This window comes from Scaptodrosophila lebanonensis, unplaced genomic scaffold (genome assembly GCF_003285725.1).
Source record: "Scaptodrosophila lebanonensis strain 11010-0011.00,11010-0021.00 unplaced genomic scaffold, SlebRS2 tig00000089-arrow-pilon, whole genome shotgun sequence".
Taxonomy (NCBI): Eukaryota; Metazoa; Arthropoda; class Insecta; order Diptera; family Drosophilidae; genus Scaptodrosophila; species Scaptodrosophila lebanonensis.
In genome coordinates this window covers 448,873-470,529 of record NW_022060565.1, presented here as the reverse complement: position 1 = coordinate 470,529, position 21,657 = coordinate 448,873, and the positions used below count along the sequence as shown (strand labels likewise).

Below are 21,657 nucleotides of genomic sequence, written 5' to 3'. Positions count from 1 at the left end.
CCTTAAACATTAAGCCAATACGAACAGTTCTTTGGCTAAAAAAAAAAAAAAAAAAAAACATCCTTTAAAATATATATTCAGACAAATTTAAAACTTCAGTTTTATTTTTAATACAAAAAAAAATTATAACTTAAAAATAATCATTATTTTACGAATTGTATTTTTTTGCTAATAAATAATGATTATCGGTTATTTTGTAAAGTGAAACTCAAAATTAATCATTATACTTATTATGAGCAAATGAATAACATTAAAAAATAATTATTATTTTGTAAGTTTTTTTTAATAACACTTATAAAGATTACAGTCCCTGGTTTAAAGGCTTTAAAGATTTGCTTTATTTTACTAAAATTGTAATTTTAAATCATTTTTTTTTCGTTGCAACAATATTTGTATTCATATTCTCATACAGTTTGTCTTCAACAGTTTCTACTGTAAAAAAGAATTAAAAAATAATTATTATTTTGTAATTTTTTTAATAACACTTATAAAGATTACAGTTCCTGGTTTAAAGGCTTTTAAGATTTGCTTTATTTTACTAAAATTTTAATTTTAAATCATATTTTTTCGTTGCGGCAATATTTGTATTAACAGTTTCTACTGCAAAATATAATTAAAAAATAATTATTATTTTGTAATTTTTTTAATAACACTTATAAAGATTACAGTTCCTGATTTAAAGGCTTTTAAGATTTGCTTTATTTTACTAAAATTTTATTTTTCGTTGCGGCAATATTTGTATTGATGTTCTCATGCAGTTTGTCTTCAACAGTTTCTACTGTAGCTCACGAAATCTAGCAACGAAATCGAGTGCATGTTTTGCTTCCGTCGTCGTCGTCGGCTGCTGCAGGAAGTATGCGCTGCCGTCACCCCCGTGTTCGTCCTGCTCCTAGCAATATGCAAAATAGTCGAATCCTACCTGTAAGTACGCGCAATCTTTAGCTCTGTGTGTGTGTGTGTGTGTGTGTGTCTCTTTCTGTTTCGTTTGCCAAAACGGAAGTAGGTGATGGTTTTTGCTTTTGTGCTGCTTTCGCTTTTCATTACGAATAACTTCAATTTCAGAACATTTTTGTTTCGCGGCCTTTGTTCGGCCGCGTCTACCACAAAACACCTGAACAAATGCCCTGGCCCATGGTCCATGTCTGAAAATTCGCCAATACAAAGACAAGGAAGCTGTCGCTTATCGTCGAGAGCATGAGCATGCCCTGCATTCAATATATATATATATTTTTTTGGCAGGCAGTGCGGTTTTGTCCATGTCCATGTACCATATGAGTAGAAGCCCTTTCTTCTATTTATTTGTGTTTGTGCTTACTATTGCATTTACAATTAAAATAAACGCGTGTTGGAAGCGTGTGTCAAGCCCAATACACACATACGAGTACATACATAATCAAATACAATATGTGTGGGCATATTTACATTCTCGTATATACATAGTACGATCCTCCTATTCAACGTGATCAAAAAATAAATCATTCATAGATCTTCGATCCATTTCCAAGCTATAAAGGTACTATAAATTGGGTTGGAGAAAAATAAATCAGTTTTTGCGCTCTTTTAAAATTGTATTATTTGTGGATAACTTCTGGTGGCTAACCCTTTTTTGTAGTCACCCAGAAAATTTAGTAATGACAAAAAATCACTTGGCATTAAAACCTCCCAAGCTCCCTAAAGTGTCCTACGAATTGTCCTTTTCTATTGGCCAACTATTAGCAATCGGTAGCTTCTGATTGTTGACAGTGGAGATCGCAATTCCGTGCTTGTTCGCATAAAGCAAAATCAACTCTTGGTAGGAGATTCCCTTAGATTAGATTCCTAAGATCCTGTCATTCTCTGGCATCATCTCTTAGGAGCTTCCCCTAATTTTTTCCCGTAGTACTATACTCCAAGCATAAGTTTTTATACTTTGAAAAGAATTTTCAATATTGTTAGCCAAAGCCAAAAATCTTACATTTAGCCTTAATAATAACATATATTTAACCATCTTCGAGGTTCCTGTGCGTGACCGTTTGTCGTTTATGGGGTCAGCCATTTCAACAACTATGTATTTCCGTGGAGAACAGACATTAAAACCATCGTTGAAAAACTCTTGATTGCCTACGACTAGCAAGCACGCCTGAGCAAACCATAACCAAAAATTGGGATAAAGTACATTCTCAAGCCATATCTGAAGAGGGTTTTCATTCATCCATTTAATTTGCATCTTCCCGTACATATAAGTGTTCGGTCCAAACTATGAAATTGAAATCCAAGTTCTTTGGGGAGTCTTAGTACCCTGAAATACTGTTGGAATGGCCTAATCCTGGAATAACTAATTTAAAGCATTGGTGGCATTGGTAAATGAAAAGTTACCCATTTTCTGTAGTCAACAATTCATGTTATATTAACTTTGTTAAATACATGTTGCGTTTTGAAATTTTGTAAATTATTCAAATTTGAGAGAGCTGTATGGCTTCATGACAGAAATACATACATTCAAGAAAATAAAGGTGTCTTGCACTTTTCGGAAGCAATTGTTTCAATGACAGCTATTAGACTTCAATTTCAAATACCTTTTGAAGTTTCAAGAATACAACTATTTCCTACCAAGATGTTAAAACTGTGTGTTGAAGGTAACTCGCAAATATTTAGTGAAACATCTAAAAAAGTTTAAATACACAACACCTTGCGCTTTAAAAAATGTATTCAGCTGCGCAGCCTTTGTTAAACAAGAATTTAAAAACTTTTTTTTCAATTTACACAGCAAGATATAATTGCATTGATGGATCTTTTCGCAAAGGGCGGCTCTGTTCCACTGAATTGGTAACGCATTGCAATAACCGCGTACATAAATTGTAAAAATTGTTTACGCATTTATTGAACTTTTGATTATTGCTTAAAACTAATAAGTATTATTAATTACACCTTTCGTTCGTATTACGATAAAAATGTGAAGATTTTGTGTAATAAATTAATAATTCTTGATGTGATTTATGTTTATGTTAAGCATATATGTATATATATGTAGTTATAATATAATATATATATATATATATATATATATATATATATATATATATATATATATATATATAAATTGTAATTTATACATAAATCGCTAAAAGTAAACATGACTTTTTTGAATTGCATTTAAACAAAAACCAGAACTGACGCATATCACTAGTATATATATATTTATAATTATGTATTTAAAATAGTACACATTTAATTGCATTTATTCTAATCCTCGGAATTATTTTAAAAATTAAAAACTAGCATTGTCTTTTATAAATTGAAATGAATTTTGGCAGACTTTCACATACATAAACAAATTTCGTGAGCACAACACAGCCGTGTTGCGCCCTTTGACCACAGATATTGTAAAAAAAAAATCAAATAAAATAAAATAGTATATGTACTTCAAAATACGAAATAGCAGGCGTTCCAGGCATTGTTGCAGTTCTTGCAGGCCGCCATACAATGTACACATATGGGAAGATCAAATAAACATTTCCTTTAAATATAAGAGCATAAAATCTGAGCAATGACACAATAGAGGAGAGGAGAGGCCAGGCATTTAGGCGGCCAAGCTCGAAGTATGGCATACATATTAGCAGTACATGAATAATGCTTAAAATTATAGAACAGGCGAGAGCGTATATCATGATGCATGGGGCGGAAAACAGGACGATTTGAGAGAAAAGAAAAGCATAAAAGTCCACTCTATGTACAGCACACTAAGCCACTGAAACACGCAATCACAATCACACACACACATACAGTTCCTAAGCGATTTAATATTGTCTACGCCGTCTCCGTAAGATGCACACAATGAGCATCCTGCATGAGTTGCGTCAATTTCTGAGTAAACGTTGGAATGTCCTGCAATAGGTAAGAAAAAATATAAATTATAGCTCGCGCACGTTTTTATGATTTCAACTTACACTTGTCTGGCAAATCTCTTCGAGCGCCGTTTGCGTCACCGGCAACGCTGCATTGGCAAAGCTCTCATGCAACTGCCTCCGGTCGACCTGACCCATCGCATACAGGGCCTGGGCAATCAAATCGAAATGCAACGCTCCCTCCCCAGTCAGTAGTAAATTAAGCAGCGCACGCTGAAAGGATCCCAACAACTGCTCCTTGAACAGGGCCCGCTGATACAGACGGCTACGCTCGTTCACATTCTGCATGGAGAGTAGCACACTGCGCACATTGCTAGGATCTGTTCCACTAACAAGCATTTGCCCATAGGCATTGAATATGGCCATAAAGTGTTCCGGGTGCAAATTGTCGCTGCAGTTAAAATTGTGCAAGCCATTACTGCCGCCGCCGTTATGACCATTCGTCAGTTGATTCTTATAGAAAAATTGCCACTTACAGGTGAGCACGCTATGGATAAAAACAACAATAACAAAAAACACTTAACAATCAAGTTTAACAAGCAACGCGTTTGCTGTCTCCCACCTGTCGAAGAGCGCATAGAGGAGACTAATGATCTCGCTACTGTCCGTTGCCACATGCTGTTGTTGCAGCAACGGCAGAATCTGTTGCGCGCTAAAGTCCAGTATCGAGGGCAACAGACCCAATGAAACACTTCCCGGCTGTTCGACAATCAGCTGAAACATTTGCAGCACCTTCTCCATGACTGCCAAGCGACTCAACGTCAATTGTTCCCTGCGAATAATTTTAAACACAAGTAAGAGAGAGATGGTTATATGGCAAGACTTACAAGAGAAAGGAATGGCAGACCAAAGACTTAACGATTGCTATAAAAAGAGGCAATATTTCGTCTTAATTTTTTCAAAAATTACTTTACTATAACTCAAGAAATATTATGTGCAATGAGATGTTTTTCTTTTACCAAGAAATAAAAAATAAAAGACCATCGACTCCATAAAACTTATTAATAAACTAGACAGTATGTTGGTCAGCCTCAGATCTGCATATTGTTTGTAAACGTGTGTCAGACCTACCTGCTGCTAACATTGATGAATAAAGTTATCATTTCCTTAATAAACTGTGCGCCCAGATGTGTGGGCAGTGTGCGGAGCATGCTCAGACTGAATTCAGCCACTGTGATGGCCATGGCAATGCTGCTCAGGCCATAGGTATTAAAGATCACCAGCGCCTTAGTTAGTATGGGCTACAAATGAAACAAATACATTGTTATTCAATTCAAAACAATTGTTTGAACAATTGCATGTGTACCTTGAATGTGCTGGCCAGCATGTCCTTGGCATTGCCACTTGATGCCTTGAAGTACTCAATCAATGCCGTGAATGTACCCAACAAACTGAGAGTAGTAGCCGCCACTTTAGTCTCTCCTGCTAGCGCCAAATCCAGCTCGAGAAAATGCTGCGCCAAGCCATCGATATATTCCCGCAGCATCCACAGCCGTCGCTGGTAGTCCTGTTGCGCCTCTGGCACACACTTCCACGGCAACACCATATAGCTCACCAAGCTGATCTGTATGTTGATGCTCACCTGACGAGGCAGCTGCGTGCCCAGGCGTGGGCCTGCCTGCAACAGACTTTGGATTTGCGCTATCTCAAGCAGACACTTGGGCCGTATCACAGTCGATATAAAGAGCAGCAGCTCGCTGGCCGCTTGCTGCACAATTGGCGAAACAACGACTAGGGCATTGTTGCACACAAATATGCTGCCCAGCATGGCAAAGAGACGATGCAGCAGCTCGTCGCTATTGAGCGTTTTCGACAGCGGAAAGATGCTACGTATGGCCAGCAAAACTTGAGCGTAACTAAGAAGAAAAGATACATGGAAACGCAGTAAAAAATTATTTAAAATAAGTCGAGTCGTTGAATCTATAATAGGTATTAATATATAGGTCCAATAGAAAGCAAAAATTAGTAAAAACTTCGCATCTTAATAGGCACATAAAGGCATTTAGACACAGACATAACCACGTTGACTTTTATAATTAAAAATATCCTTCAAATGTTGTCAATTGGAGAGGAGGGAGATAAGTGTATTTTATACTTACAGGTTATCTAAATCAGTCTGAAAGCTCGTCTTGTCCACATCGAAGCTATTGATTTTATTGTTAGCCAACAGCTGGAGCGTCTGCAATAGACTATCCGTCAGCATTTGCATCTGGCACTCCACCTCCCTGCTATCCTCGGGCGACATAGCACTAGGATCCATTAAAGGCGCTAATCTGACCACAGCCTGGCACACTGTCGCAAAATCACGCAAGTGCTCACCAAAACTGGCACATTTTAATTTACGCGCCACCTCCATCGGACGCTCATGGTCAAGCGCATGCTCAATGGATAGCAAATAGAGATGAGGGCGGGACCAGTGGCCAAAAACTTGCGCGAAGACGACATTGGCACCACGTGTACTGGCCAAAAGTGCTAAGCACTCGAAACATTGGTCCACATATTGTTGCCATTCAGTGGGTGACTGTTTGAAAAAGAATAGAAAACAAACAAAATTCCATGAAACGATTTGAGGAGTCACAAAATTTTTTAAATGCTCACATTATCCTCCATGAGCTCGTTATCCAGGAGCTCCAGCTCTGATTTATTATGTTCAAATTGTGTGCGACGCATTATCTCGGCTACAAGTTGCAGTAAAACATTATGATTACGCGTCATCTTGCCACCCTGCTGAGCTATACCTTTAATAATGGGCACCCAAATGTCCAGTTTCTCAGTAAAGTCTAAAGCGCCATGCTCTGAAAATAAACTCATTATATTTAGTATAATGGTTTTTTAAAAATCAATTTCTATAGTTTTAAGTATTGTCATGAATTTATATTAACTTTTCAGCTATCTTATCTTATCGCAGCATAATGATAACTTCAGATAAATAAGCGTCGATATGGTACATATGTATGATACAACTTAACATGGAATAGAAATAAACAAAACAGCTTTGTATACATATTTAACGATTTTGCTTTTCTATAATGTTTTCTTTTGGTTTAATACTGCTTTGTTATATGACATTTAGCAGCTATTTTAATGTGGGGTCTGTCTAGTTTTATAGTATTATTAAAATGGGTAACTACTACTTACTTTCAATGGTGCAATCATAGAGCGATTTGAGAAATGACTCGAGCAGTTCAGGCTCTAACAGGAGCTTGCCAGCATACTTCGTGGTATAGAGACGCAGCAGCTCTCGAAATTTATCGCTATACATTTCACTCTGCTGTTTAGTGGTATTGTGCTGTTCCAGCAGTCCGCTGACACCCGTCATGAGAGTACCCGCATATGGTAGGGGCTTTTGAAGATACAGCAGCTCATTTAGCACCGAGAGGGCGCCCAATGAAATGGGTTCGTGGGCTGGACGCCATTGCGATAGATCAAGTATACTCATTAGGAAATACTCCGAGATCAGGTCGGTGCGTATCCAGGAGACTAAATGCTGCACGCAGCTGAGCAGCTCCAGTATAGAGGAACTGTAACAGTCATTAAACAGAGAGATATTTGTGATTTTTTAGACATGCCTATAATAGGGTGGATAGAGTGTTGTCCAATCACCTACCTTAGTTGATTGTCATTTGGCAGCGCTGAGGTTAGACTAAAATCCATGAGAGTGTTTGGTATGGTCGTATGTATGTCTTTACCATTGATATGACAAACGGAGATTAGTAAATATTTGGTGACTAAGTCCATGACATCGGGTATACACATGGTAATGCTGAACACATAAACAAAGTGGGGAACGAAAGGTCCACAGGAGATAGACAGATATAATAAGTCACATTGAAAATAAACTTGTAAGCGCCTTTGCTAATATGTGAGCTTACCAGGAATAGAAGTACTGTTTCCATTCGGTGGTTAAATCGCCCCGATTGCTAACCACCTCCTCGGACGTAATACGAAGCAGATTAATACCCAGAGCGAACCGGGTTTTGGTCAACTCAATGCAATGTTGCACATAATTGGGATCCTGTTCGGGAAACTCACGTTTTCCCATCAGTGCGATCAACTGTGCTAATGTGTCGCGATGTCGTCGCGCACCGTTCGCCGCTGCCCCCAATTGTGCGTAGGTGTTCCATAGCGTTTCACGTAACATCGTGCGATCTGCGGCCGTCAAATGTGCCCAGCGCCGGATGATGGTGTGCTCCAGCGTCGAGGTACTAAAGAACCAAAGGAATTGATTCTCGGCAAAACTGTTGCTGGACGCCACGCGCAAGCACAACTGCCATGCTTCTGGTTGCGACTTGAACGCCAGCAGATTCGTTTCGATTTCACGTTTGCGCGCATTGCTCGTTGTCGGTTGATAAAATTCGTGCAACAGCACCTCCACCGACGTCATTGATGCAGCATGCTGTTGTATGATAAAAGTTAATTAAAGCACAAATGGGTGCGGTGTATTAGCAATAATGTAGCGGAGGCATAAAGAAATCGAGCTCTGAATCAGCAGTCAGCCGCCCTGTTGTCGTTGTCATTGTCAATGGTCGTGGGTCGTCATATTGGCTGTAGGAGGGTACTTACCATTTTCTCGGTGCGGCAGAACGTGTGCGCGACCCCCCCAAAGTGTGCTTGTGCTCAGTGCAATTGTTATAATTGCTGCAGAGTATTATTTAGATTAGCAGTGTATTTTAACAAATTTCATGTTAATTTTCTTTGTAACATCGATGCTGCTGATACCTTCAATCTGATGTATCGATAGTAGCCGACGGTTTTTAACTACTTTCGTTTACCAGCACTATAAAACGCACCAGTGGTGTCAGACTTATGCACCAAGTACTTTCGAAAATCAGCAGATAATAATTGATCCATCGTTGGTTATCCACCTGTTTGATTCTACTTTGTCCAATAAAAAGAATACTTAGCTGATTGCGCTATTTTTGTGAAGTCATAGCAAACAGGTGTTTTAGCAGTTTCTAAATATGTCGGCGATACCGCAATGGATAATCGTTGGCAACAAACCTAGACTTCGAAATATCGGAAGCATCGTTGCATCGATGGCCTTGTACATCACTAAACCGCAGTACAGTTCGAAATAGATTCGGAATCGAACGTGTTCGCGTGGCCGCTGCGCGCTGTAAGGTGAAGGCAGACTACTCAGAGAAAGACTTTTTCTAAGTGCTAAAAAATTGTATTATCTCGCAGTAAATACAAACAGCATTGATTAACTTATACCAGAGCGTAAAATAATTGAAGACTATTGCCGCAGCTAAAGCAAACACAGTGAAGGTAAAGCCAAGTCGCGCTGGTTAAGTAGAAATTCGTGCAAAATGAGTGGGGATGTGGCTGCTGAAAATGTAAGTAATTTCGAGACTTTTTTTTATTTTTATATAATTTTCCATGGCAAATGCATCAAAAGTGCAATCGTATTATATACATATTCGTATATTAATTAATTGTGTGTGCTGCTTAGTGCTCGGTTGGCGCATATCACAATGTAATCGTGCACAAATAGTATTCATTTGAATAAAAGCGTAAAAAGGTCTTTTAGTAATTTACGAAAATGGCGACAATGCAAGCACCAAAGCAAGCAGCCGCAGCAGTGGTCCCCCCCGGCATGATACCGCACAGTATTCCCCGTAATGGTGCCTTTTTTTTAGCACAGACACAAACCACGAATGCGACGACCAGACGTTTACAGTGTGTATTTGGCACAGGGTGCCAAAATCACATGTGTTTTTTGTTGTATCTATGTATGTAAAACGAAACTGTAACGCATTCATTTGCCGAAAGTACGTGCGCATGTACATATGTATGTATGTTATTTTGCTATATACAATTATTTAATATGCATACATTTTAATAGGCAACAATGACAATGCGCTGCTTAGATAATTCTTTCTACTAAATCAAGTAGTACATATGTATGTATGTATGAATGGCTATTATCACATATAGCAGTGCATGTACATATGTATATAGCTGCAATTGCTGTGCCACCCTGTGTCAGTACTTTAGGTGCAGTTGCCGCATTATTATGGCAATACTTTTAATCTTGATATGTACGACCGCACACATTAGTTTCCCAGACAGACTATTAACACATAAAATAATCATTAATCTGTAGCATGGCGCACGGTGAAATTATGATCCAAAAAGCGTAGACGTCACAAACTTTTTCTGTATTCCATTATGCCTATACATAAGTAAATATGTATGTATATGCATACATTTGTTTATATGTATATGTGCCATTGTTTGCATCGAAATGGTAAAGAAAACGGTGAGCAGGAGGAACATTTCCTGTCCGCAAAGCACTGCTTCTTCTTGCTTCCATAAATTTTCTTTCGCATCTGGCCACAGCAACAACAAAACCCATAATATTAGGGTTGATTTCCACCACGTGGTGTGTGCTTGTAGATTTCCCATTAGTTGGCGAAGCAAAGTAAAACAAAACAACACTTAAATGCTATCCAATTTTATAAATAATATGTAAATTATAAATCTAATAGTCGTAAATACATTATGTTAAAAGTGATCACACAGGTATTTGTTACCAACCACAGCCTCCGACGTGATACATTTCCTGATTTTCAAGAATTTCCTCCACTTTATCTCTCTTGTAGACTATCCACGCACAAAATGGTGGCAGCTGCGAAGTGCAATCGAATGGTGTGACCACCAATGGTCACCACCATAGCGGTAGTAGCGGTAGCAGTAAGCATAAATCTTCCAGCAAAGATAAGCATCGTGATAAGGACCGCGAGCATAAAAGTTCAAGCTCTTCTAGTTCCAAGGATCATAAAAGTAGCAGCAGCAGTCGGTAAGTCTCCGTAAGCTGGTGCTTTCAGTTGCACATACTCCCTACATCAGCTTCTTCAATTTGTTTGCAGCGATAAGGATAGACATAAGAGTAGTAGTAGTAGCTCTTCGAGCGGCAAGGATAAGCATCGGGATAAGGAGCGCGATGGCAGCAATTCTCATCGCAGCTCATCATCATCGTCGAGTCATCGCGATAAAGATAGCAGCAAGCACAAGTCCTCCTCATCGTCGTCCTCGTCCAGTCATCACAAAAGCTCGTCCAAGGATAAAGAGCGGCGCGATAAAGATCGTGATCGCGAGAAGGAGCGCAGCAGCAGCTCATCCAGTTCATCTAAGGACAAACACCGGGATCACAAGTCCTCGTCTTCATCCAGTTCGCGCGATAAAGACCGCAGTCATAAGAGCTCATCATCTTCCTCATCGTCGTCATCCAAAAATAAACATTCCAGTTCGAAACACAGCTCATCCTCGAAAGAACCCTCATATGATGGTGTATTTGTTAAACCGGAACCTGTTTCACAGCCGCCTCATGAAACCAACAACATTGATCCTTTGCACCATACCGCTCTGTACGATCCTGCCCCAGCCCTAAGCAATGGCATCGATGCCACCGACAACGGTGGCTATAAAAACGGCTATGAGGAGAGTTTCGGTGAGATTAAGAAGGAGGAGGAGAGCTTCAACTTATCGCAGGCCAGCTCCTGTGATTACTCTATGTCGCAGTTCAGAGCCGATGAGCCACCATTTGTGTTGAAGCAGGAGGCCACCTATACAGAGGACGATAGCGCATTGAACGATTTCGGCGAAGTAGATGATGAAGAGGATGTGCCGTTGGCTATGCGTAAACGCAAACAGGTGATCAATGATGATGAGGAGGAAAACGATGATGATGACATTCCGCTGCTGGCGCGCAAGAGGATCAAAAAAGAGGCCAAGGAAAAGAATAAAAAGAAGCGCCCCAAGGAAGAATTCGACGATGAAAATGGAAGTACTAAGCCCAAAAAGAAGAAGGTCAAAAAGGTAAGGAGCATAAGCCAAAACTAAGGGAGCTCGCTCAAAAATTCACCGTACATTTTGTGTTTGCATTTCATAGGAACCCTCCGATATTAAAGCAGAGCTTGTGTCTCCCACAAAACGAAAAAACAAAAAGGAAGAGGAGGAGGAAGTGTGGAGATGGTAATTATATACGATCATTTATTAAGTTGAAGGGACAATATAAATCGGGCAATCAATAATACAATAAGGGAACTTAATCAGCTACAGAACAGTAATCGCTGCCCACGCGAACGCAATTTAAAACCGTAATGTTGGCAATTGTTTTGTTTCATCCACATTTTTTGCTGCTTCAAGTTTTAAAAGTGCTGTTCGCATATGAGTGTACATGGTTTTATGTATGTGTGGAGTTTGAATGTCACTGACCTACATTTTGAAAGTCACAGTGGCAGCAGAATTTTTTTTTGCTATTCACAATAGTGCGCACACAAAATCAGCTGTTTGCCCAAATGGTCTTGCAGAAGGCATATTGAGGTTATGTCTCAGGCAAACGAAAATTACCTTTGCTTTGCGTAATTTGTGTGTGTGCCACAAACACACCGAACGAATGCAAATGGCAACAATAACAACATCAGCACTTTCCGTTATTGTTCGAAAGCGGAGCATTTGTCTAATTTTTAATAGCACTTATTGTGTGGCTATATCTGCTGCTCCATACGCTACAATTGCGAGGAATACAAAAAAAGTGGGCCACAAGTCCCCTACTAAAGCTAATAAATGCTCTACTTTGCATCTCTATTCAAGGTGGGAGGAGGAGAAGCGTGAAGATGGAGTCAAATGGTCGACGCTTGAACACAAAGGTCCCGTCTTTCCACCACTTTACGAACGCGTGCCACACAACGTTCGCTTCTATTACGATGGCAAGCCGATGGAGCTCTGTGAAGAGACAGAAGAGGCAGCCACATTCTATGCAAAAATGTTAAATCATGATTATTGCACCAAGGATGTCTTCAATAACAATTTCTTCAAGGATTTCCGCAAGACAATGACCTCGAAAGAGCGCGAGATTATCAAAGACTTTAGAAAGTGTAATTTCAAAGAAATGCACGATTTCTTCCAGGCCGAATCGGAGAAACGCAAAGCGGCAACAAAAGAAGAGAAGCTGGCCAAAAAGAATGAAAACGAAGCACTTATTAAAGAATATGGTTTTTGCATGATAGATGGACATAAAGAGAAAATCGGTAATTTTCGTTTGGAACCGCCAGGTCTATTTCGTGGTCGTGGCGAACATCCAAAGATGGGCATGATCAAGCGACGTATTCAAGCCTGCGATGTGTCCATCAATTGTGGGAAACACTCAGTAATCCCGACGCCACCAGCCGGTCAACGCTGGAAAGAGGTGCGCCATGATAATACCGTCACCTGGTTAGCCTCATGGGTTGAGAATGTACAGGGTCAGGTTAAATACATTATGTTGAATCCTTCCTCAAAGTTGAAAGGTGAAAAAGATCACATTAAATATGAGACAGCACGTCGCCTGGAAAAGTGCATTGACAAAATACGGGCCACTTATCGCGATGAATGGAAATCCAAGGAGATGCGTGTACGTCAGCGTGCCGTCGCACTATATTTCATCGATAAATTGGCACTAAGAGCGGGTAACGAAAAGGATGAGGATCAGGCCGACACCGTTGGTTGCTGTTCACTGCGTGTAGAACACGTGCAATTGCATAAAGAGCTCAACGGAAAAGAGAACGTGGTCGTATTTGACTTCCCCGGTAAGGATTCCATTCGCTACTACAATGAGGTGGAAGTGGAGAAGCGTGTGTTCAAAAATTTGGAGCTGTTCATGGAGAACAAGAAGGAGGGCGATGATTTATTCGATCGTCTTAACACACAAGTGCTCAACGAGCATCTAAAAGAACTAATGGATGGTAAGTGAAGATGTCTACACTACCTAAACACTTGATTGATCAATATGTTCTTGTGCATTATCTTTGCAGGACTTACTGCTAAAGTATTTCGTACATACAATGCTTCAATTACGCTACAAAATCAATTGGATCTGCTGACCGATACCAATGCATCTGTACACGAGAAGCTGCTTGCCTACAACCGAGCCAATCGTGCGGTGGCTATTCTATGTAACCATCAACGTTCAGTACCGAAAAGTCATCAGAAGTCCATGGAAAATCTGAAGGAGAAAATAAACGCCAAGCGCAATGCTATTGATGACTGTGAGGCCGAATATCATGTGAGTTAGAAACTGGGTTATGGGTTTATTGAGCCACAAAAGAATCAAAAACCATTTGTTATTGTTCAAAATGTATAGGATTTGAAAAAGGCCGCAAAACGTGGGTCCGTTAAGGAGAAGGTGAATGCCGATAAAAAGGCCAAACAATTAGAGCGTTTAAAGGAGCAGCTGAAGAAACTGGAACTACAAGAGACTGATAGAGATGAGAATAAGACCATTGCCTTGGGCACATCCAAACTAAATTATCTTGACCCACGTATATCTGTTGCTTGGTAAGCCAACAATCTATACATATCATGTCCATCCGCCTATTAATATGTTTGTTTTATTCGTAGGTGTAAAAAACATGGTGTACCGATTGAAAAAATATTTAACAAAACGCAAAGAACCAAATTTCTTTGGGCCATCCACATGGCCGATGAGAATTATCGTTTTTAAATTAGTCTGCTCCGAGTACACAATGATGGGTAATGAAACGGATCAAAATTTGCAGCTCGTTTACAAAAATCCAACAAAGCAACTCCACACCCACCAAAAAAAATCAACAGCTGACCAAATGCCCGATAGTGTAGCTAGTAGCTATTCTGTCGTATGCAGAAATTGTATATGTTCGGGATTATTGGGATGGTCTCGTTGCAAGTACGTGTGTTTGTGTACATGATGTATATGTATGCAATTAATGTACTACAAATATAGAAAATAACTAAAAATGAAAACTTTCAAACAAAAAAAAAAAAACAAAACAAAAAAAATGAAGAAAACACAGACACTCGCATTGACAGAGAAATAAGGGTTGGAGTGTGCCTGCAGTTGGTGGCGACACTTTTACAAATAGAACACAATCATATACAGACAGGAACGACAACATTTATTTATTCAAGTGGGCACTACGCTAAAGTTTAACTTGGCAGACACTTTTCACACAAGCAACCAACAATTGTCTAGCTGTATGTGCACCTCCACCTTTATGAATATTTGTATATTGATTAAAATGTAAAATTCTTACCTTTAAAGCTGTATGAAAGAGTTACACAATTGAGATAATACTTTTCACTTATTCTATGTTTACTTGTAGTTGATTTTTGTTTAGCAAAAGAAGTTTTTTTTTTTACAAATATATATATATATTTATATATATAGAAGAGAAAAATCACATATGCATATATAATAATTAAAAAAAACTAATTAAATTACCATTATTATTACATATGATATGTATGTATGGTATATGTACATTAAGTTGTAAGTGCAGAGAACTTAGTAGCCCACTTTAGTGTAGCATAATTTATTGAAATTGAAAACAACGTTGAGCGCAAAACAAAATAAGCGGCGATACCGCAGCTGCCGTTGCCGGAAATGCCGCAATGGCTGGGACGCTGCCACTCTTTTAGCATCAAGAGGAAAAATTAACTAAAACAAGAAAAAATCAAATCGATACATATAAAACAATACATATTATGTATTTATTTTGTACCACACACACAGACGTAAGTTGTACCCTTACTTGTGTACTTTGATTTTTTTTAAACAAGCCAAGCGTTTTACATAACGTTCATTGATTACCAAAATTTCTTTGCGCCTGTAAAAAATAAATGTATATTTTTAAGTGAGATTTTTGTGGCCGTCATTAGAATTTTATATCATTACCATATACACACATACCTAACCATTAATATGTATAAAAGCATAGATTATACATAGACAGGTTTCAAATTCTGTTTAATTTAGAAGACACACAGAGACACAAACAACAATAATATAAAATGCTAACAATCAATGAACCAAAAGCAGCAGCGCAACAAGAATAAACAATGGTTACAAACAGTCGAAAATAAAATTAGGCTAAAAAGTGTATACATATAGATTTATAATACGTGCAATTAAGCTAAAAGAAAACGAAAATAAATAGAAAAACTGTAAAAACTCAACATAAAGGCACTTTCAAAATGCATAAAGAAAACCTTGATTTGAAAAGCAAAGAAAAAAAATCAAATGATTTGGTCAAATGATGTATGTATGTAGTTGTATTTTAACTATGCTAATTACTGGTAGTGTGCGTATGTATAAATGATGCACACACACACAGACACACATATATGTATACTCAACAACATATTTACGTAAATGTTGCATTAAAATAAATTTGAAAAGAGAGATGTGAAAAGGCCCCCCTTAGCATAAATTTTAAGAGAGCTAAACGTTCTAAAATACTAAACCTACATATATGAATTCAATCGTAATTATATACACGCATAAATATGTGCGCATAAATACATACACATATGTCAAAGACCCTCACACATACACACATTTTAAAAATAAATTTAATTTTAATTGTCGTAACGCTTTAAAAAGGCAACATGTGCGATAGTGTATTTTCACTCACCAACAAGTTGAAACACACACACACACCTACACATCCAACTAACTCACACATAAACTGGCATATTATATTATTGATATAAGCAAAACCACAAAAGTGAAGCCGAAAAATATAAACAAAAACTATTTTAAAAAACAAATGTACTTCTAAGCTAAATGTAATGGAATGATGCAAATATAAATACAACTTATATTTAAAGCAAGATGCGTTTCAATTGCACTCAGGCAACCAATGACACGTCCTTATCGATATTGGGAGTGTATGCTTTATTGAAAATCGCTTAGCCAAAACTGAATTGAAAATGCTAGAGGAGCAATGTTTGAACATGAATACCGAGACCACTTTATTGTTTTAAAAACTAGAATAGTTCTTACATTTTTAAGTTTTCTTATGAAATATTTCTTAAGTAGTTTTCTTTTGCATTCAAATATTGTATATTTTCCACAAATTGCCTCTATTTCACGTTTTTCTTTTTCTTTGTTTATTTAGTTTTTTTTTTTTTTTATAAAATTTTAGTATTAATTTCAAATTGTTTTATTGAATTAAATGATCTTGCAAATGAAGGTCTTGAGTATTGAACGTTTTAGAATTTAATGAAAATCTAATATAAACTATCAATAAAAGAATAATAATTTAAGTTTTCAATTGAGATGTTTTATCATTACGCCTGTTCTGTTCCTATTTTCGAATACAAACTATGCAAAATTCTTAATTCCGGAAACTATTGTGTTTATTGGCCTGAAGAATGGTTCGTGGAACTAGTGATTCACTCGTGTTCTAAGACCTCTTATACCCGCATCCACTCCTCTGAAATAAACTAATATAAAGAATAATAAAAAAATACCTGGTTTGGTTACGAAGTCATTATGTTGTGATTTTTGCCCAAATCTTAATCCATGCTTAGAAAAAGTACATAGCGCAACAATTTTGATTTTTGTGCTAATCGTTTCTAGTTTGATTAATCTATGTATCTGTTATGGTTCTATATCGATTCGTCTTGATATTTTAAAAATTGAATGCAAATGATTATTTATTAAATATATTTAAATTTTAAGTGGAACACCTTAGGAACCAGCTTTTAAAATGTCGGGTATAATATTTGAGTTTACCCGGCGGGCTAGGCGTTAGACATCAGTTGGGCTATAGAAGGCCCCGACTTGTTTATTAAAATCCATATCTCCTGGCGAAAAACCCAAAAATGATTCGTTTACCGCGTCGTGATGTCTTCGCACCGTTTAAATGGCGACTCTGTCGGCATTACTGTAGCGCCAATCAGGAACATATGAGCAAGGATCCGCCAGAGATAAAGGTGTGTCATTTAGTATTTTTGGTGATCTTTCTATATACATATATAAACATCTGTTGGTGCTCCATCAGCAAGTGCTTGAACTGAATCCACATGTTCAGAAAAACTGTACCGTACTGCCGACATCTGTGATCAAGGAACAGCGGAAGTGTTGGATGCGAGTTCGCGAACGGGCGCTACAGGAACGGCCATCTCTGCTAAACAACTTCGAGGATGTAAAGGTTCGCACATTGTCGGAACGGGCCGCACTCAAGGAGGCCGCCCGCTGCCTTAAGTGTGCTGATGCGCCTTGCCAGAAGGCCTGTCCCACTCAGTTGGATATTGCAAGCTTCATCTGTTCGATTGCCAATAAGAATTATTATGGGGCGGCCAAGGCCATTTTCTCAGATAATCCGTTGGGTCTGACCTGCGGCATGGTGTGTCCGACCAGTGACTTGTGCCAGAGCAGCTGCAATCTCCATGCCACAGAGGAGGGGCCCATCAACATTGGCGGACTGCAACAGTTTGCCACCGACGTGTTCCGACGCATGGGTGTGCGTCAAATCCCTTCGCCGCAGGCAAGTAAGCTGAAGAATTCGGACAAGAAGATTGCGCTGGTGGGAAGTGGACCGGCCTCTCTGTCCTGTGCCAGTTTTCTGGGTCGCTTGGGTTACAAAGACATAACCATATATGAAAAGGATGAGTTTTCGGGCGGACTGTCTGCATCGGAGATACCGCAGTTTCGTCTGCCCATCGAGGTGGTCAGGTTTGAGGTGGAGCTGGTCAAGCAACTGGGCGTGAAGTTTGAGCTTGGTCGGCAGCTGCGATGTGGCGATCTAACGGTAACTAAACTGCTGGCCGATGGCAACGAAGCGATCTTTCTCGGACTGGGTCTACCCGAGCCCGTTTCCAATCCCATCTTCAAGGATCTAACAGCAGAAATGGGCTACTATTCCTCCAAAACATTCTTACCAGAGGTGTCGCGCGCCTCCAAGCCGGGCATCTGTGCGGGTTGCAAGAAAAAGAAGACAGAGCTGCCAAAGTTGGAGGGAACTGTGGTTGTCATTGGCGCCGGAGATACCGCCTTCGACTGTGCCTGCTCGGCACTGCGTTGTGGCGCCAAACGAGTCTATGTGGCCTTCATGACCGGCACCTCTTATATCCATGCCGTGCCCGAGGAGGTCGAGCACGCCGTGGTCAATGAACATGTGGAACTGTTGCCCTACATGCTGCCCACGAAAATTGTTGTGTGTGATGACAAGATTGCCGGTGTGGTATTCAATCGAACCACTCAGGACAGCAAGGGGAATCTGCTTAAGATAAAGGGAGAGACTGCAAGCATTCAGACGGACTATGTGATTTCAGCTTTCGGATCCGCGCTGGGCACCGGCGAGGTGAAGGATGCGCTCTTTCCACTCGAAATAGACAAGTCGAACCGTGTGAAGGTGGACAAGATGACGCTGGCCACCAGCGTGCCGAAGGTATATTGCGGTGGGGACTTGGCCGGAATTAGCGGCACTGTTGTGGAGGCCGTCAACGATGGCAAGGTGGCCGCCTGGAACATGCACCTGCAGCTACAGGAAAAGAAGCCGGGCAGTGAGCCACCCATGTTGCCACTTTTCTACACGGAAATTGACAAGGTAGACATATCCGTTGAGGTGGATGGCCTAAAGTTCCTGAATCCCTTCGGCTTGGCCTCAGCACCACCCACAACGAGTCCAGCGATGTGCCGTCGTGCCTTTGAAGAGGGTTGGGGCTTTGTGGTCACCAAGACGGCGGTGCTGGATAAGGATGAGGTGACAAACATCTCGCCGCGCATTGTCAGTGGCACCACCTCGGGCTATCACTATGGTCCGCATCAAGGTGCGTTCATGAATATTGAGGTTATATCGGAGAAGAAGGCCGAGTATTGGTTCTGCGCCATTTCGCAGCTGAAGAAGGATTTCCCAAAGCATATTGTTATCTGCAGCATCATGTGCGCCCACAATGAAGAGGATTGGACGGAGCTGGCCAAGGCGGCCGAGGCATGTGGGTCGGACGCCCTCGAACTTAATCTTTCCTGTCCCCATGGCATGGGTGAATCAGGTCTAGGCCTTGCAACTGGCCAGGATCCGGCAATTGTTGCCGATATAGTGCGTTGGGTTCGCAGTGCTGTCCAATGTCCTTTCTATGTTAAATTAACGCCAAACATTACGGATATTGTGAACATCGCGATGGCTGCAGAGAAGGAATGTGCCAATGGCGTCACAGCCATCAATACCGTCTCCACTTTGATGAATTTACGTGCAGATGCCACACCTTGGCCGGCTGTGGGCAAAGAGCAGCTAACCACCTATGGTGGCATGTCCGGGAGTGCAGTTAGGCCCATGGCCTTACGGGCTATCTCGGCCATAGCCAAGAAGCTGCCAAATATCACTGTGGTGGGCACGGGCGGGGTTGAGTCGGGCGAGACGGCTTTACAGTATATACATGCAGGCGCTTCCATTTTGGAGATTTCCTCGGCAGTTCAGAACCAGAACTATGCCGTAATCAGCGATTACTGCTCTAGCTTGCGGGCGCTACTCTATCTGAAGGCTAACCCGCCCCCGGGGGATGGCAAATTTTGGGATGGACAATCGCCCCCGCAACCATTGCACCAGAAAGGCAAGCCCACGACACCGGTAAAGAGTGAAAAGGGTCAGGCACTGGGCTACTTTGGGCCCGAGCTGTGGCAGCGCGAGGCACAGCTGGACAAGATGCGTAAAGAGAAGGGTCCCATCGTTGATGCACCAAAACCGTCAGCTGATGAAAAGCAACAACCGGCAGATGAATGCCAGAAACCAAAGCCAGCACCCAAGCTGAAAGATGTTCGCGGAGCGTCCCTCAAATATATTGGCACCTACATGAGTCTCGATCCCAAGCAGCAAAAGGTGGCACTGATCAATGAAGATCTGTGCATCAATTGTGGCAAGTGTTACATGACCTGTTGCGATACCGGCTACCAGGCCATCACTTTCGACAAGAAGACCCACAAGCCCCTGGTCGGAGATGATTGCACCGGCTGTTGCCTCTGCTATTCCATTTGTCCCATCATCGACTGCATCAGCATGGTGCCCAAGCAGATTCCACATGTCATCAATCGCGGCAGCACCAAGCAGGTCCTCGAGCAGGCTTCGGACAAAAAGTAAACCGGAAAAGTCGTTGAATAATACTTGTATGCTAAGGTTCCATATTTTGGGTAGATTGTTGCTAAAAAATTCGTTTGTTTTGCGTTTCATAGAGTCGATCTTTTGATCTGAAATAAAATCGTCTTTATTTAGGAAACGCTTCCAATCTTCAATTGTACTTTCCCACCCATCACAAAGGAGATCCTAACATTATGGGTTCAGGATTGAATCTTTTGTTGTATGACAATCAAAATAGCTTGTTGTACTAGGCGTACAGAAATCATAGCCCAGATAAGTATACGTACTTATAAAGCGAAAGTAAACAAACCCGAAGTGCATTCGTTCAGTTGTGCACACAAACGCACACACTCGCGAAAACGTGGACTGAAGACGCTCCCCCAACCCCACCCCCACCACCAACACTTTTACTTTTTAGTGACCTTCTGAATGCGGAACAAACTGATATTACAGTCGGAGGGAGAGGGAAGAACAATTTGTAGAAATCGGCAGAGAAGCTGCGCTGATAAGAGCTACGTACACTTTTGCTTTCTATTGTTTGCAGTGTAGATCCAGAACTTGTTAGGGACTTATGTTCGCCTGGTGCGCTTATCGGATTAATTCCGAGCCTAAATTTAAAACTGATTCTGCGATTAGTCTTTTACGATGTTGTAAATATTATTCCAATAACTCATCGAACTTTCGGATGCTATGCATCTATAATGTACAAGTACATAGGTATACAGTCAAGCTGTTTTTATATGCTAGGGTACATAGCTTTATTATTTCGCCGGCAACTACGGGTATTATAGTCCACTATTTTCGTTCAAACTAGTGTTTTTTTAATAACCCATCTACTGGAAACAAATCAACCATCCATTCCCGATAAATAGGATTTGTACAAAATGCAAATG

General features: G+C 40.3%; 3 protein-coding genes across 4 annotated transcripts; 2 read left to right on the top strand and 1 right to left on the bottom strand.

Annotated features, from left to right (window-relative positions):
- Positions 1-3,119: 3,119 nt before the first annotated feature.
- Positions 3,120-8,602, bottom strand: LOC115626664 (exportin-6-A). Of its 2 annotated transcripts, XM_030522082.1 has the most exons (12): positions 8,448-8,602; positions 7,757-8,280; positions 7,492-7,647; positions 7,023-7,405; positions 6,623-6,679; positions 6,483-6,562; positions 5,984-6,405; positions 5,191-5,740; positions 4,956-5,125; positions 4,447-4,656; positions 3,927-4,371; positions 3,120-3,864 (listed from the first exon to the last, which is right to left on the bottom strand). In XM_030522082.1, the coding sequence occupies exons 1-12, from the start codon at positions 8,448-8,450 to the stop codon at positions 3,787-3,789; spliced, it is 3,078 nt and encodes a 1,025-aa protein (XP_030377942.1). In that variant the 5' UTR covers positions 8,451-8,602; the 3' UTR covers positions 3,120-3,786. The 2 variants fall into 2 exon arrangements, with proteins under 2 accessions (XP_030377942.1, XP_030377941.1); XM_030522081.1 differs by having other exon boundaries at positions 3,122-3,864; positions 6,483-6,679.
- A 367-nt stretch (positions 8,603-8,969) lies between these two features.
- Positions 8,970-16,513, top strand: LOC115626703 (DNA topoisomerase 1). The gene is made up of 8 exons (XM_030522136.1): positions 8,970-9,220; positions 10,490-10,686; positions 10,757-11,705; positions 11,779-11,861; positions 12,483-13,612; positions 13,682-13,932; positions 14,011-14,204; positions 14,268-16,513. The coding sequence occupies exons 1-8, from the start codon at positions 9,194-9,196 to the stop codon at positions 14,368-14,370; spliced, it is 2,934 nt and encodes a 977-aa protein (XP_030377996.1). The 5' UTR covers positions 8,970-9,193; the 3' UTR covers positions 14,371-16,513.
- A 984-nt stretch (positions 16,514-17,497) lies between these two features.
- On the top strand, positions 17,498-20,903 carry LOC115626827 (dihydropyrimidine dehydrogenase [NADP(+)]-like). Its single transcript, XM_030522308.1, has 2 exons — positions 17,498-17,624; positions 17,693-20,903. The coding sequence occupies exons 1-2, from the start codon at positions 17,514-17,516 to the stop codon at positions 20,765-20,767; spliced, it is 3,186 nt and encodes a 1,061-aa protein (XP_030378168.1). The 5' UTR covers positions 17,498-17,513; the 3' UTR covers positions 20,768-20,903.
- The last annotated feature ends 754 nt before the right edge of the window (positions 20,904-21,657 follow it).